The 15254-nt window shown below is 41.4% G+C and overlaps 1 protein-coding gene across 3 annotated transcripts in view; it reads right to left on the minus strand.

The window, feature by feature from the left end:
* The window catches only part of DENND3 (DENN domain containing 3), a 66789-nt gene that overhangs the window by 11675 nt on the left and 39860 nt on the right, over positions 1-15254 (minus strand). For all 3 annotated transcript variants that reach the window (XM_037891935.2, XM_037891937.2, XM_037891938.1), the window contains 5 exons: positions 13818-14077; positions 13041-13211; positions 9806-9935; positions 9376-9483; positions 3282-3421 (listed from right to left, as the gene is read on the minus strand). In XM_037891935.2, the coding sequence (XP_037747863.2) occupies positions 3282-3421; positions 9376-9483; positions 9806-9935; positions 13041-13211; positions 13818-14077 (809 nt within the window). The remainder of the gene's footprint in view (positions 1-3281; positions 3422-9375; positions 9484-9805; positions 9936-13040; positions 13212-13817; positions 14078-15254) is intronic.

Below are 15254 nucleotides of genomic sequence, written 5' to 3' on the forward strand. Positions count from 1 at the left end.
TAAACTTCCTGGTGGCCAGTTTATATCCATTTGTTCTTGTGTCCACATTGGTACTGAGCTTAAATAATTCCTCTCCCTCCCTGGTATTTCTCTCTCTGACATATTTAGAGAGCAAGATCTCCTCTCAGCCTTCTTTTGGTTAGGCTAAACAAGACAAGCTCATTGAGTCCCCTTTCATAAGACAGGTTTTCCGTTCCTCGGATCATCCAAGTAGTCCTTCTCTGTACCTGTTCCAGTTTGAATTTATCCTTCTTAAACATGGGAGACCAGAACTGTACACAGTATTCCAGAAGAGGTCTCCCCAGTGCCTTATAAGGAGGTGTTAGTACCACTATACCTCTACTGGAAATACCTCGCCTGATGCATCGCATTAGTTTTTTTCACGGCCATATCACATTGGCGGCTCATAGTCATCCTGTGATCAACCAATACTCCGAGGTCCTTCTCCTCCTCCGTTACTTCCAACTGATGCGTCCCCAGTTTATAAAAAAAAATTCTTGTTATTAATCCCTAAATGCATGACCTTGCACTTTTCACTATTAAATTTCATCCTATTACTATTACTCCAGTTTACAAGGTCATCCAGATCTTCCTGTATGATATCCCAGTCCTTCTTTGTATTGGCAATACCTCCCAGCTTTGTGTCATCCGCAAACTTTATTAGCACATTCCCACTTTTTGTGCCAAGGTCAGTAATAAAAAGATTAAATAAGATTGGTCCCAAAACCAATCCCTGAGGAACTCCACTAGTAACCTCCCTCCAGCCTGACAGTTCACCTTTCAGTATGACGAGCTGTAGTCTCCCCTTTAACCAGTGTCTTATCCATCTTTCAATTTTCATATTGATCCGCATCTTTTCCAATTTAACTAATAATTCCCCACGTGGAATCGTATTCAATGCCTTACTGAAATTGAGGTAAATTAGATCCACTGCATTTCCTCTGTCTAAAAAATCCGTACCTTCTCAAAGAAGGAGATCCGGTTGGTCTGACACGATCTACCTTTTGTAAAACCATGTTGTATCTTGTCCCAATTACCACTGACCTCAATGTCCTTAACTACTTTCTCTGTCAAAATTTTTTCCAAGACCTTGTATATTACAGTTGTCAAACTAACAGGCCTGTAGTTACCTGGATCACTTTCTTTCCCACCCCTTTCTTAAAAATAGGAACTATGTTTGCAATTCTCCAGTCATATGGTACAACCTCTGAGTTTACCGATTCATTAAAAATTCTTGCTAATGGGCTTGCAATTTTTCCTTTAATATTCTTGGATGAAGAGTATCTGGGCCTCCCAATTTAGTCCCATTAAGCTGTTCAAGTTTCGCTTCTACCTCAGATGTGGTAATATCTACCTCCATATCGTCATTCCCATTTGTCATCCTGCCATTATCCCTAAGCCCCTCATTAAAGACTGAGGCAAAGTATTTTAGATATTGGGTCATGCCGAGATTATCTTTTATTATTCTCTGTTTTCTTCTTATTTATATGGCTATACAACCTTTTACTATTGGACCTTGCAAAGGGAATTAAAACCAACTCTACATGGCTTTTGGCCTCTCTCACTTTATCCCTACATGTTCTGACCTCAATAAGGTAGGTTTCCTTGCTGATCCCTCCCATCTTCCACTCCCTGTATGCTTTCTGCTTTTTCTTAATCACCTCTCTGAGATGCTTGCTCATCCAGCTTGGTCTACAACTCCTGCCTATGAATTTTTTCCCCTTTCTTGGGATGTAGGCTTCTGATAGTTTCTGCAACTTTGACTTGAAGTAATCCCAGGCTTCCTCTGCCTTTAGATCCACAAGTTCTTCAGTCCAATCCACTTCCCTAACTAATTTCTTTAATTTTTTTAAGTTAGCCCTTTTGAAATAAAAAACCCTAGTCACAGATCTATTTTTGTTTATCCTTCCATTTAGTTTGAACTGAATTAGCTCATGATCCCTTAAACCAAGGTTGTCCTGTCGCATCCAGGAAAATCTGAGCCCTATTATTATACTAGCACTTGTCCTCCAGTCTATCTTTGTACTCTCACCTCTCAAAATGCTCCTTCAGCATGTCCTTCTGAGGAACCTCCTAATCACCCCTCCAACTCTCTGTGGGGATTCCTCAGGGCTCCGTCCTCGGTCCCCTTCTCTTCTCCTTCTGTACCTTATCTTGGGGTAACCTCATCAAATTCAACTAGTGACTTTATGCTGATGATTTACAGATCTACCTCTTTACCCCAGACCTGTCTCCCTTCTTTCCAAACTAAAATCTTGACCTGTCTCGCTGACATCTCCTCATGGACGTCTAGCCAACAGCTCAAGATCAACGTGACTCAAAACAGAGTTCCTAATCTTGTCCTCCCCACCCCTTTCTCATTCACAGCGAACACCCCTCTCCCCTCACCAACCTGCCTGTCATGCAGGCTCGTAGCCAGGGTGTCCTCTTCAACTCTGACTTCTCTCTAGGTCCTCATACCCAGGCTATGTCTAAATCCTGATGTCTCCTTCTGCATAACATCTTTAAGACGCAGCCTTTCCTGACCATGCACGCAGCTAAAACTCTCATCCAGGCTCTCAATATCTCATATCTATATTACTTCAGCTTCCTTCTCTCTGGACTTGACAATGCAATCTTGCCCCACTCAGACCCATTCAGAATGCTGCTGTGAAAATCATTCTCCTAGCTTGTTGCTTTGACCAGGTTATCCCTCTTACTGCTTCACTCCACTGGCTCCCTCTTCTCTATCACATCATACATAAGCTGTTTGTCTTCTCTTTCAAGGCCCTTCCAGCCCATCCCTACCCATCACCTCTCATTCACTATCGAGAGGCAAATTCCCACTTCCAATCAGCCCACGATACCAGCCTTCGTTATCCACTTATTAAATATTCAAACAAACATAATTGTGCTTTCGCTTGTGCTGCCCCTCGCTTGGGAGGGGCTCCCTGTAAACATCCACAAAGCTACCTCGTTATCCACCTTCAAAACCCTCCTTAAAAGTCTCCTTTGCCATAATACCTTTAAAAAACCCTTCATAACTGGTAGGCTGCAGGTGTACTGAGACTACTGCCTATCACTCTGACCAATATTGTCCCATTGTTTCCTTGAACTCCCCCCATCTGTCTGTTGTAGCTTGTTTTATACTTCGATTGTAAGCTCTTTGGGGCAGGGACCATATTTTTGCTCTGTATCTGTACAATGTCTGGCACAGTGGGGTCCCTGATCCATGACTAGGACTCCTAAGCGCTATGGTAATACAAATAATTAATAAGAACAACAACGCGAGTCTCACTCACCAGTTTAGAGCTGCCCACTTTAAAACAGTGTTGCTGAATAGTCCAGGTAGATGCATCAAACACAATCACCTTCCCCTCACTTAAAGCACACCATAACTTTGGACGGGCATCTTCAATTCTATCTCCTACATCGAGGTGCCCTAGTATTGGGGGGAAAAAAGAGGAACAAACAGTACTCCCAGCTACATTTGGAGATGTTATTAAGCAGTATATCTTCCTGGTAGAACATGATATCCGTGCCCCAGAACCTACATTAGGTAGCTACTGAGTTGCAACCACTTCATATCATGCTAATTATAATCATCCCACTGTACCTTGTGCTCCTCCATGTCTGTTTATTGAGTCCACCTGTTTTGCATCTCATACTTGTAAGCTCTTCAGAGCATTGATCATCTTTTTGCTGTATATTTGTAACATGCCTAGCATGCTAAACCCCCGATCCCTGACTGGAGCATCTAGATGCCCCAGTCAATATACTTAACAGATAATACATCCACTGGCTATTGGTTTTTGGGTAAAATGTAAGGGGTTATGTTTTGACCTAGAAACCTCTAAAAGGCCTGGGAGCCACCTACTTGCAAGAATGTTTCTTTCCCTGCATCGGACTGCCACATCTGCAGGCAAAAGCAGCTCCAACTGGAACCACCTCAGTATAAAACAGAGTGTGCCCTTAACATTGGAACTTATTCTCCCTTCTGGTTTCAAATAGCCTGAGTTTGCTTTCATGACACACTGCAAGGCCCATTAACCAGACTTTAGGGGCTGTGGACTTCACAAAGGCTAGGGTTTGTGGGAAAGGTGGGATATAACCTGGGTATGTATTCATCTTTGGGTTATTTTCTGGGTTTCTTTACTGATTTAAAGAAGGTGCTGATTTAGTCTTTTAGGAGGACTGTATTTTTAAATTTATGGCAACTGTGTTTAGAGGTTGGGTGGGGTGGGGGTGGGCGGTGGGGGGGAGATAGGTACTTTTTTTATTATACACAGCTAGTTGCATCACCTATTATTAAGGTTGCTTGACCCTTCATATTACAAGACCCTCTTTCAGTTGCTCGTAACTTTTCCGAACTGTTTGGGCTGAAATTTGCCATGCTGGGTACCTGCCGCATGCTGAATGTTTCTGGAAAATTTCAGCCAAAATGATACAGCAGGTTCCAAGAACGACGTTAAGGAAAAATCTGTTTTATCCATGTTTAAAAATTCTGGTGACTTTTTCTTTGAAAAGCTCTACTGCCTCCATGCTTGGGAGCAGGAACCTGAAATTTGGCAAGGGGTGGCCTTTCTGTCTGGGATGTGCCTTTTGCTTCCCTGTAAAAATTCATCCAAGTTTGGCCAAGTTATAAAATATGCTCAGTGAGACTTAAAATTTTAGCAGTTAAATTCCATGAATATGCTGTCCTGACTGGGCAGGCCTCTGCCTGGGGCTGAGCAGGACTCTTCCTGCAATTACAGCTGTCTGAAGGTCTGAGCACCAGAACTAAGAAAAGAAGATAGTCTCCCCTGTGTTCTCACTGACCCCTCTGCTGGGCCAAAGAAGCCTAGAGGAAGAAGATGCCTGATCTGAATACAGAAAGGACAAGAGGCAGACCTTAGGGAGAGGTAAACTGGGATTGGGAGTGGAGGGGGTGCCCAAGCCTGGAACTATGAGCCAGAAGGTGGGGAGAAAGGCTGAGGCTATGTGACTAAGGGTGTCTGAATAGCAATGCAAACCAAAGTGCTGTGATGTAACTCCCTGTGTGGATGCAAACTAAAAGGTTCCTAGTTCACGTTAACATATTCCTGTTTGAAGAGGACAATGTTAACACGAACTAGGAAACTGAGTTCACACTCATACGACCCACACAGGAGCTACAGCACAGAACTTTGATTTGCACTGCTATTCACACTGCAGGGAAGGGCAAACAAGCCCTGAGATTGGATGAGGAGCTGGGGGAGTTTGGGACTAGTTGTGCAAAGAGACTAGGAGAGTGAGCCAAAGGGGAGGTGGGTGAGGGATACTGAGATTGGATTATGACTCCAGGAAGGGAGGCCACTGGGGGGCCACAGCAGAGAAAAGAGAGAGACAAACTGGAAGAGGAGCTGGGAACTGGGACTGGGGAGAGAAGGAGATTGGGATTAGAAGCCTGAGGAGTAGACACTGGGACTGGCTACATGGGAAGAATGGGACTGGGACAAGGTGCCGGGGTAGGAGAGAGGAGTGGGACAATTTGGAGGAAACATGGCAGAACGGTTCACACTTCAGAGGGAAGGGGCAGAAGAGTCTGGGCCCTCAAACACACCGCCCTGCTCCAGAGACTGGAATGGACCCCAAGATTCCCGAGTCTCACCATGCCTCTGCTGTCAGCCAATAATTGTGAAATCCACTGGCAAAATGTTGCTGCATCCCCCCCAGTGCAGGTCCATATGACAACCTACTACTGCTATCAGTTACTCTATTAGCTCAAGTGGCAAAAATTTGGGTGATGGAGCTAAAGGTCCCAACCCTGCTGATGACCCATGTAGGTGTCAATATGATACCATATGATGGAATCTCCATTTATTTCAGTTTTTTTTTTAAAAGCAAAAAGCTAGAACATTTATATATAAAGAACTATATTAAAAATGTTAAGGGGATTGCAGGAAAAGAAGGGATGGCCTCATGTTTAAGGTAGCTGAATAGCGCACTGGAGTATGGGTTTCTCTCCCTGCCTCAGCCACAGAGTTGCGTGTGATGCTAGTCAAGTCAGTTAAACCAAACTTTTCATTGGTGCTCACGAACTGTCTTCTCCTCATTTTCTGCAGGCCTGACTTGAGACACTGGGATCTGATGGGATATTAATTGGTGTCCGCTACATTCCACCAGATCATACCATATGTACACATTTGTCTATAATGTGTAGGGAAAAAAACCTGCATGATCATGGTGGACTCCAATTTGAGTGGCTTACACTGGAGGTCTCATGCTGCCAGTACGAAAATATCCCGGGAATTTCTACATATTATAGGTGACAATTTCCTAACTCAAAAAGTGTGCCAACAGAGGAATTCTATATTAAACTTGTCATGGCAGATAAAGAGGAACTAAATATAGAACTAAAAAAAAAAAAAAAAAAAAAAAAAGTCAGTGGTAATGTAGGTATGTGATCATGACTTGATCACATTTATAATCTGCAAACAGAATAAAATCCAGACCAATAATAAATTTTTATATATATATATATATATATATATATATATATATATATATATATATTTGGAGCTTTAATAGGACCAATTTCACAAAACTGAAAACAATTATGCGCCAAATCAGCTGAGAGAAAAAATTTAACAATCAGAAAAAAAAGTGAATGATATTGTGGTAAATGGCCAACGCTACAGTGGTGGGTCCCACGCTTTTCCTTAGTGTGGTGGGTCAGGGTGCCACCCACTGCCCCTATTCTTGGGTGTTGTGGGCTCCGCTCGTGCCCCAGTGTGGGAGGGAGAGGAGTGGGGAAGGGAAGCGACTCAGGTCCGCCTCCTACTCCGGGTCCCAGCCCCTTCAGCTTTGCAGGCTGCTTACCCTCTTTCTTCTTGGGTAGCGTTTCCCTCAGTCCTCTGTGCCCTTCCCCTGGTACTGTGGTCTTCTGGTTAACAGCAGTGCTCCTCCATCTCTAGTCAACTCTCCTTCCCCTCCTCCCCGTCTGACTAAAGTAGGGGAGTTTTATTAGGTCTCTAGCAGGGCCTCAATTGGCTCCAAGTGCTCCAATTAACCTGTAGTAACCTTTCCCCAGTCCACAGGGAACAAGGCCGTGATCATCCTGTGGCTTATATACCTCCCATCTACCACTCTCCTGCCATCTACAACACCAGGGAGAGGATGTTGGCTGAGGAGATTCTTTGCGACTGTGAGTCTCTTTTCAGTCCTCCCTCCATTCATGCATCCAGGCGGAGTTCCTCTGGGCGGTGTCTGCTGGCTCCCTTGACACCTTCGAGGAGCAGCGGGCGCTGTCCAGGGTTCTCAGCTTGGTATCCCTTTCGGGTTCCCTTTGTTTGACCCTTTGACCTTCACACCTGCCCCTGTTACATTTTTGGTTGTCCCCCGTAATTAGTTGAGTTCCTGGACCTGGGAGAGGGTCCTTTAGCAATGGGCGGGCTTGTGCCCACCTGCTTCCCAGAACCCAACAGGACCACTTTCCTGCTGCTCTCTGGCCCTGCTGTCTCACAATACATGGGAATTGTTTAAGAACACTTTACTAGATACCCAAAAAGCCAGTCCCACAAATGAGGAAGGTGGTCTTACTGGTTTAAAAAAAAAAAAAAAAAAAGACCGACCTGGCTTTGAGTAAAAGTGAAACTCGCTATTAAAAAAAACTCTCTCTCTCAGGAGGAAGTTAAGTTAGACATTTCTAAATCTGCAGGTCCAGAGTTTTAAAAGAGCTAGCTGGGAAGCTCGTTAAACCATTAACATTGATTTTAAGGGTCTTGGAACACTGGGGAAATTCCAGAAGACTGGAAAAAAGCAAATGTTGTGCCAATATTTAAAAAGGTTAAATAGGATGACCTGGGTCATTATAAGCTTGTCAGTCTGACATGCAAGACACTGAAGCAACCAATACAGGACTCAGTTAATATAGAATTAAAGGAGAGTAATATAAATAATGCCAATCAGCCTGGGTTTATGGAAAATAGATCCTGTCAAATTAACTTGATATCTTTTTTTTAAAAATTAAGATCACCGTTTTGGTTAATACAAATAATAGTGGTGATGTAATATATTTAGATTTCTGTAGGGCATTTTACTTGGTTCTGTATGACAGTTTGATTAAAGAACTAAAACGACATAATTAACATGGCACACATGAAATGCATTAAAAACTGGTTAACTGATAGGTTTCAAAATGTAATTGTAAACGGGGACTCCTTATTGACTAAGTGTGGGTCTAGTGGGGTCCTGCAGGAATCACTTCTTGGCCCTACACTATTTAACATTTTTGTCAATGACCTGGAACAAAACAAAATCATCACTAATAAAATTTGCAGAGGATACAAAAATTGGGGGAGGGCGAAATAAGCAAGAGGACAGGACACTGATAGAGAGTGATCTGGATTGTTTCCGCTCAGTTTACCAAACAAACAACATACATTTTAACATGGCCAAATGTAAATGTATACATCTAGGAATGAAGAATGTAGGTCATATTTACAGGAAGGGAAACTATCCTGGGAAGCAGTGACTCTGAAAAAATGTGTGGGAATTAACTGAACATGAGCTCCCAGAGCAATGCTGTGGCCAAAAGGGCTAATGCAATCCTTCGATGCAGAAACAGGGGGATCTCAAGTAGAAGCAGAGAAGTTATTTTACCTCTATTTGGCACTGGCATGACTAAAAAATATTTAATAATGGGCTCTTCAATCTAGCAGAGACCGGTATAACATGCTCCAATGACTGGAAGTTGAAACTAGACTAACAGTTACTACTCTGAAAAATCTGGTTATAGGTGTCTCAAATTGGGCACCCAAAATTAGTGAAAACTTTTATCCTTAATATCTCTGTCAGTTCACCATCTGTAAAATGGGGATAATAATACCCTCTCATCTCACAGGAATGTCGTGAAAGTAAAATCACTAATATCCGTGAAACATTCATATTGTATAGTGATGAGCACCATAGAAAAGCCCAATGAGGAAATTAATAATTCTGTCTTCAGAGCAGGTTTTAAGTAGTGCAGTAAATAAGGTTATACACTGAACAATGAGGATAAAACAAAATACTGAATAGCTCTAATTAAGTGAGCACCACCCTGTGCGTTCAGTCAGGCAGGAAACCTATAGAAAAAGTATGTGATCATGTAATTAAAGACTATATCATTATGCATATGCAAAACAGGGGTAAATTAAGGTTTCACAGGCAACCTTAATTTTGGCATTTGCTAACTTTTGAGTACTTGATCTTCCAAGCTTAATAATATTCTTTTAACATAGTTTTTTGTGTGCAATATTTTATAGACACACAAAACATGCCATAACAGCAGCAACATCAGGCTACTCCCTCCACAAGTTATAGCAGCAAGTGATTTTATGCTTTGCATTTTAAATGAAAGTGGATGAATTTCAAGAATGAACTATATCACGGTACCTGGTGTATAGAGCAAGACGTCTACTGCTTGTGGAAAAGTCTCGCCAACTGAGGGATTAATCTTGTGCTTTAGTGTTTCTGATGTAGTTTTTGGGACCATCATGGGCACTGAAACACAAAGATAGTGTACAATTTGCAAAAAAGTGTAACAACGTAAACCTCAAATAATATAAAACTCATGAATTTGAGAATAAACTTGTACCATTTATTCAGATTAGGAGATTAAAGTGTGAAAAAAAATTAAATTTAAAACAATGCTTTGTGAGAAAATACTCTATAAATGACATGAAAGAATGCACCTGGGCCAACAACTTGCAAGTATATCAGATTTCAGCTTCTTAGACACAACCCTTTGAACAAAGAATTTAGAAGAAGTTGAAGCAGATTTAATTATAATGGCAAGTGCACCCCTGAAGCATATATAACTGACCTTCATTTTTCATCTTGTCAAAGTAAGATAGTTTGGACGCAGCATAAATGGTTTTGGAGGACTGCAGTGCACCAACTACAGCATCCATCAGGAGGACATTGGTCAGGGCTTGTTGAATATATTGAGGATCCTAAAAATGAAAAACCTGATCTTAGCTCATCTAATAAATTTTTCTTACACAGTCCCATTCTCTGTACTCACTACAGGGATCTCTCAATATTATTAGAGGCATCCCTACACCTATAGCTGCATCTGCTGTCTAAGCCACGTCGGTTCTAGCAAACTACTGCCCAGTGTCAACCATTCTGTTCCTGAGCAAGCTCATAGAAAAGCTACCCAAAAGGCCAAATTCAAACTCTTAATTGCAGCTGTTATTTTATACCTGGCCCAATCTGGATTCAGGCAAGGACATGGATCTAAAACTGTTTTAGTGGCACTGATGGATGGTCACCTGCTATCAGTGGATAGAGGACAGACATCCACTCATCCTTTGGGAGCTCCCCTGCAGCTTTCAACACTGTTGACCGTAAGATACTACTGTCTCACCTGAGAGAGGTTGCAGGGGTCCAAGGTAATGTGCAAAAATGGTTTGAGAATCCTTCCTGGAGGGATGCACCCAAGAGCAGTGACAGGAGACTGCAATTCCACCACTAGCCACCTCACTTGTGGAGTCCCACAAGGATCAATTCTCTCTCCAGTCCTATTCAACATCTCCATGCAGCCACTAGGTGAGCTGGTCAGCTGACATGGACTCAAATGGCAACAATATGCAGATGACACACAGCTCTATTAATCCTTCACCACATATGATCATAACCACTACCATCATGATAGGTCAGTGCTTGGGCAAGACCATCTCACGGATCAAGAACAGCTGTCTGAAGCTGTACCCAAGCAAGACAGATACTTTCCTGCTGGTGGATAGAAGAAAACATTTTGAAGAGTTGGCAGCCATCGTACAGTCTCATTTGGTTGAAGGTACATACCTGCAATTGGTCTGTTTACACCATCATTTTGGAGTACTCCTGGATTCCTCACTGAGTCTAAGCTCTCGTACCAGCATCTGAAACTAACATTTTCTACTATCTCCACTTGGTTAAGAGACCCCATCCTGGTGAACAATGACCATACTTCAGTTTTTCACCTCTCAGCTGGAGAGCCACAAGCAAAGCAATATACCTGGTCTTGAAGCCTTCAGAGCTTAGAAAACTAACTGGTACAAAACGCTGCAACACATCTCTTCAGCAACACTGACTACCACAAGCTCATCACACCCATCCTCTGCTCCCTACACTGGTATCCCCTAGACTAAGTTCAAGGCATTCAGGGCTTCAGTGGCCTGGGCCAGGATAGCTAAAAGAGCGACTGCAGTTCCAAGACAGAATCCGTGGTCAACAACTTCATTCCTCTGGCACAATGTAATGTTCTACAAACTTGTCTGTGAAAGAGCAGAGCTTTCTTAGGGGCTGGCCCAAGACTGTAGAATGAACTCCCACAAACCTTCTCTAACAAACATACGGGGGGAGGGGGGGGGGGGGGTTGTGCGTGCATGCGCACGCATACATATAGGACAGATGTTGTTCACAGATGTGGCTTTAGGCACTATTGGAAAGTGCTCATACACTACAGTAATGAGTGCAGTGTAAGAACCGATTTTGTCTTGAATAAACCCATCCCAGAAGCACAATTCCAGAGCTGTACAGACACTGATTTCCACTGTTAAAATTAGATAAAAACAACTTTGAAATCTAACCCAGCCTTGCCAGATACACCATTTCCCACTTTTCTGGTGCCATCCCCCACTTAACGGAATACTAAGTTGTATTGTAATGTAGATGGTGCCATGTGTAACATACTTTACCTGAGCTAGTAATAGCTAGAGCCAGTAGTGCATTAAAGGATCTTATGAAAGACATTTCCTGCATCTCTCTCCCTTTCAAGAAAGGAAAATCTGCAGCCAGCCCATATCTAGTACAAGAGCCTGACCTGCTAATGGCAGCCGTTCAACCCACCATGCACAAGAGGTACATGACACCCCATCACATTTTTTTAGGCATGAATTGGACCCGTGTCCAAGACATCTAAGGAAGGAAAATTAATAGGTATGGTAAAACAACATTTACCATTCTCAGCCCCCAGCATGCTAAATGGTGCACAGGACTGTGCCTGTCAGCAGTAAGACAAAGCAAGTAAATAGGCAGAGTAAATACTTGGAAAAAAGTGTTTATGAATTTTGGCATGTTAGTATGTGTGGCTCATGTACTACAGTATACCACATCCTTCTGCTGAAGGCAGCATCAGCTGAAGCCACAAGGTGCTATGGTGAATACATACAGTTTAGATCTAGTGACCACTTTTCATATGTCTTCATAACAGATTCAAGTTCTTTCTGCCCAGAATATGGACATCTTTCTAGAAGAGTGCTATATGAACTTACATTGCATGGCTTTTTAGCTCTCTTTACAGCTACTGTGGAATTGACATTTATTTCAATTCTGGATGAAAACCCTGAACAGATATTCAGAAATAAAGATACAGGACTGTTCTTGAGCTGCCCAGTTTCTTTGGGACTACAAAGAATATTAAATGTGCCATGTAATCATTCTCGGTCCTGCAGGTTCTCTACTTCTCCAACATAGATCAATAATCTATTTGTTCCTGGATCACTGTCAACGTCTTTGGATTGGATGAATATTCTGTTTGTATAAACGTTCTCCGTGGGGTCTCTGTGGTGCAGGAATCCATGTTAGCCCATCTACTCACAGGATTCAGGACCACATGTCCAGGCATGGTAAAAGTCCTCTTGCCATGTGACCTTTCATCATTATGAGCCAAGCAAAATGAGAAAAATTTTCTATTAAGGCCTCCATTTCAAACTTTCCTGACCTTTTTTTTTTTTTTAAAAAGGGGTGTGAAGAGAAAGGTCACAAACAAAAAACCAAAAGGCTGACATATGACAAAAACTTACTTTGCACATTTATTTTTACAACTATATTTTAAATGATTTCTTCTTAAATTATAGTACTTCAAGCTGTACTATAGTAACATACAGAATCATGTTTTAGTAAATCTTCATTTTATTTTTTTTTGCCATATGAGACCTCCCTATGCTCTTTTATTCACTCTTTGCTGAAAAGTGGAAAATACATTTCCAGGTTTTTATGTGAACTCCAAAGTATACGAGGAACAGGAAAAAATTATAAATTATTACAAATAGCTCAAGTAATATTTATACCTTGTGATCATCTGCCATCTTCTTCCCAGCCCACATCTCTTTCACCATCAAGTGCCAAAGATCACACTCTGTCTTAAGGTTAGCTTCAAAGACTTCCTTTTTGGACACAGACTTAATCCTCAGAGTGGGTATTCTCAGAAGAAGGAAAGCTACAGTAGTACTTTTAACATCCTGTAAATGCAGAGAAACAAAGAACCCAGTAAAGCAGTCACAGACAATGTGCAGTATTCATTAAGCATGACAACTTCCAATATTCCTAGCCAAAACTAATTCTCTTGCGTTCACATCCACAAACACCCAGGCAGGGTCTCTGATCAAAGGACAATTTATGTTTAGGTATATTGCTAAACTGGGGGTGAGCTAAGACTACTTCCAATTGTAGAAAATGCGCTCATTTTACTGTTACCTCCATCCATTCTCATTCCCTATCCCCAATTTGTTTTTTCATACACTTGTATCTTTTCATAAATCCAGACTATAAGCTCTTTGGGCAACTGTGTTTTTTCTACAGGTCTGTATAGCACCTACCCTATTCAGCACTGATCCATTAGCAAGGCCAACTGGCACTGAGAAATACCTCAAACTTTGGGTGTAGCCATGGATAGAATTAGTGATTTTTTAAAGATATATTCCCTGCCATCATAGTTCTTCCTCTTGTAAAACATTCATGAAATGTCTTATCTTGAGAGAGAGAGGCTGTGCTACCAGGATGGAGTCTGGCATATTCTTGCTCACAATCATGTAACAGATCGTAACAACTAATTACTTCATGCTCACCTCTATATTCCTGAAAGTTGTGATCTCAACATAGCCAGGCCTTCCTTCAGTCAAAAGGAACAAGCGCTTCTGGGTCATTGCTATTTTTCCTACTCCAAAATTAGTTTTAACTGAGCACGATAACTTGTAGACACATTCATTTGTATCTAAATGCTCTAGTACACTGTGTGGCAGGTTAACCTCTTGAGCCTCTGCTTCTGTTTCCTTCCAGTAGTTGTAGAAATCTTTGAATGTTTCAGGGTCAATTTGTTTCTGGTGTCCTTAAAAGTTTTTAAAAGTTAATTATTTGAAGCCATTTTATTTTAAATTCATATATTTTGAGGATACTAAGGGCTAGATTGTGTCTAAGCCCTGAGCAAGGGTTAGTTTATAAACTGCCAAAAGTAACCCCAGGAGACATTTCAAAGTGAGAATTCCTCCCCTGCTTTTTCTTTGTCCCTGTGGGGAAGGAGTACTTTGCTGCTAGCTTATACCATGGGCTCCATCCATCCATTTGGTTCTCTCACCACCCGCTCCAGGGAGGAAGTAAACAGCTGCACAGCCTCTCTTACGTCCACAAACCCAAGCAGCTCACAAAGAAATTCTTACTCCTCTGCTAAATCGGATACTCTATTAGGATTTTCTAGCTCTTTATTCTCAATTATTAAATCATATTTACTCGACAGTGGATAAGAACAGAATTGCTTATAATAATAATTAGTTTACAGATCAAAAGCTTATAAACCATATACATCCCAAGAATTATAAAACTGGCTGCTTTTGAACTCCAGATATTCCAACTCAAACAGATAAATTATAAATTGGATGCCACCTATTGTTTTAAAATGTAGAAATTCTTGCTATTTTGGTCAATGTTTAATATACAGTGACCATATTATGACAACTGTTCCAGTTATTATGCACAGCAAATTGCAAATGGTGTGGCCTTTATTACCCTAGAGAACCAGAACACAAAATTCATGTTTCAAATTTAGGAGGTAAAGAAATTATCCTGGAAACATCATCTGGAACTTTTCTTTTACAATCTATGATACTTATTCAAGCTCTAATGGTAGCTTCAGGAAAAATTTAGCCCTTGCTATTCAAATTCCAGACCTTTATTGAACAGATTGCTAGTTTGCTATACTGTTTAGTAGTTTTAACATACGGACACATTATCTGCTAGGGATTAGGATAGGACTATATTTTATCTGTAATCTAAATCAAGATAGAGCTGGCATATCACTGGACAATTAAATGCTAATACAAAAGAAAAAAAAAAAGACTGAAATCTGCACCCACTGACTACGACAAACAGGCTTGCAGACACAACAGCAGATACCATTTAGCACCTGGTGTAGAAGGAGTCAAATGTACTGCACTAAATAAGATTTCCTGCAATTATCCCAATTAAAAATTGCCAAGAAGGTGGAGTTTCAGTTTCTGTGGAACTGTTAA

This window comes from Chelonia mydas, chromosome 2 (assembly GCF_015237465.2).
Source record: "Chelonia mydas isolate rCheMyd1 chromosome 2, rCheMyd1.pri.v2, whole genome shotgun sequence".
Taxonomy (NCBI): domain Eukaryota; kingdom Metazoa; phylum Chordata; order Testudines; family Cheloniidae; genus Chelonia; species Chelonia mydas.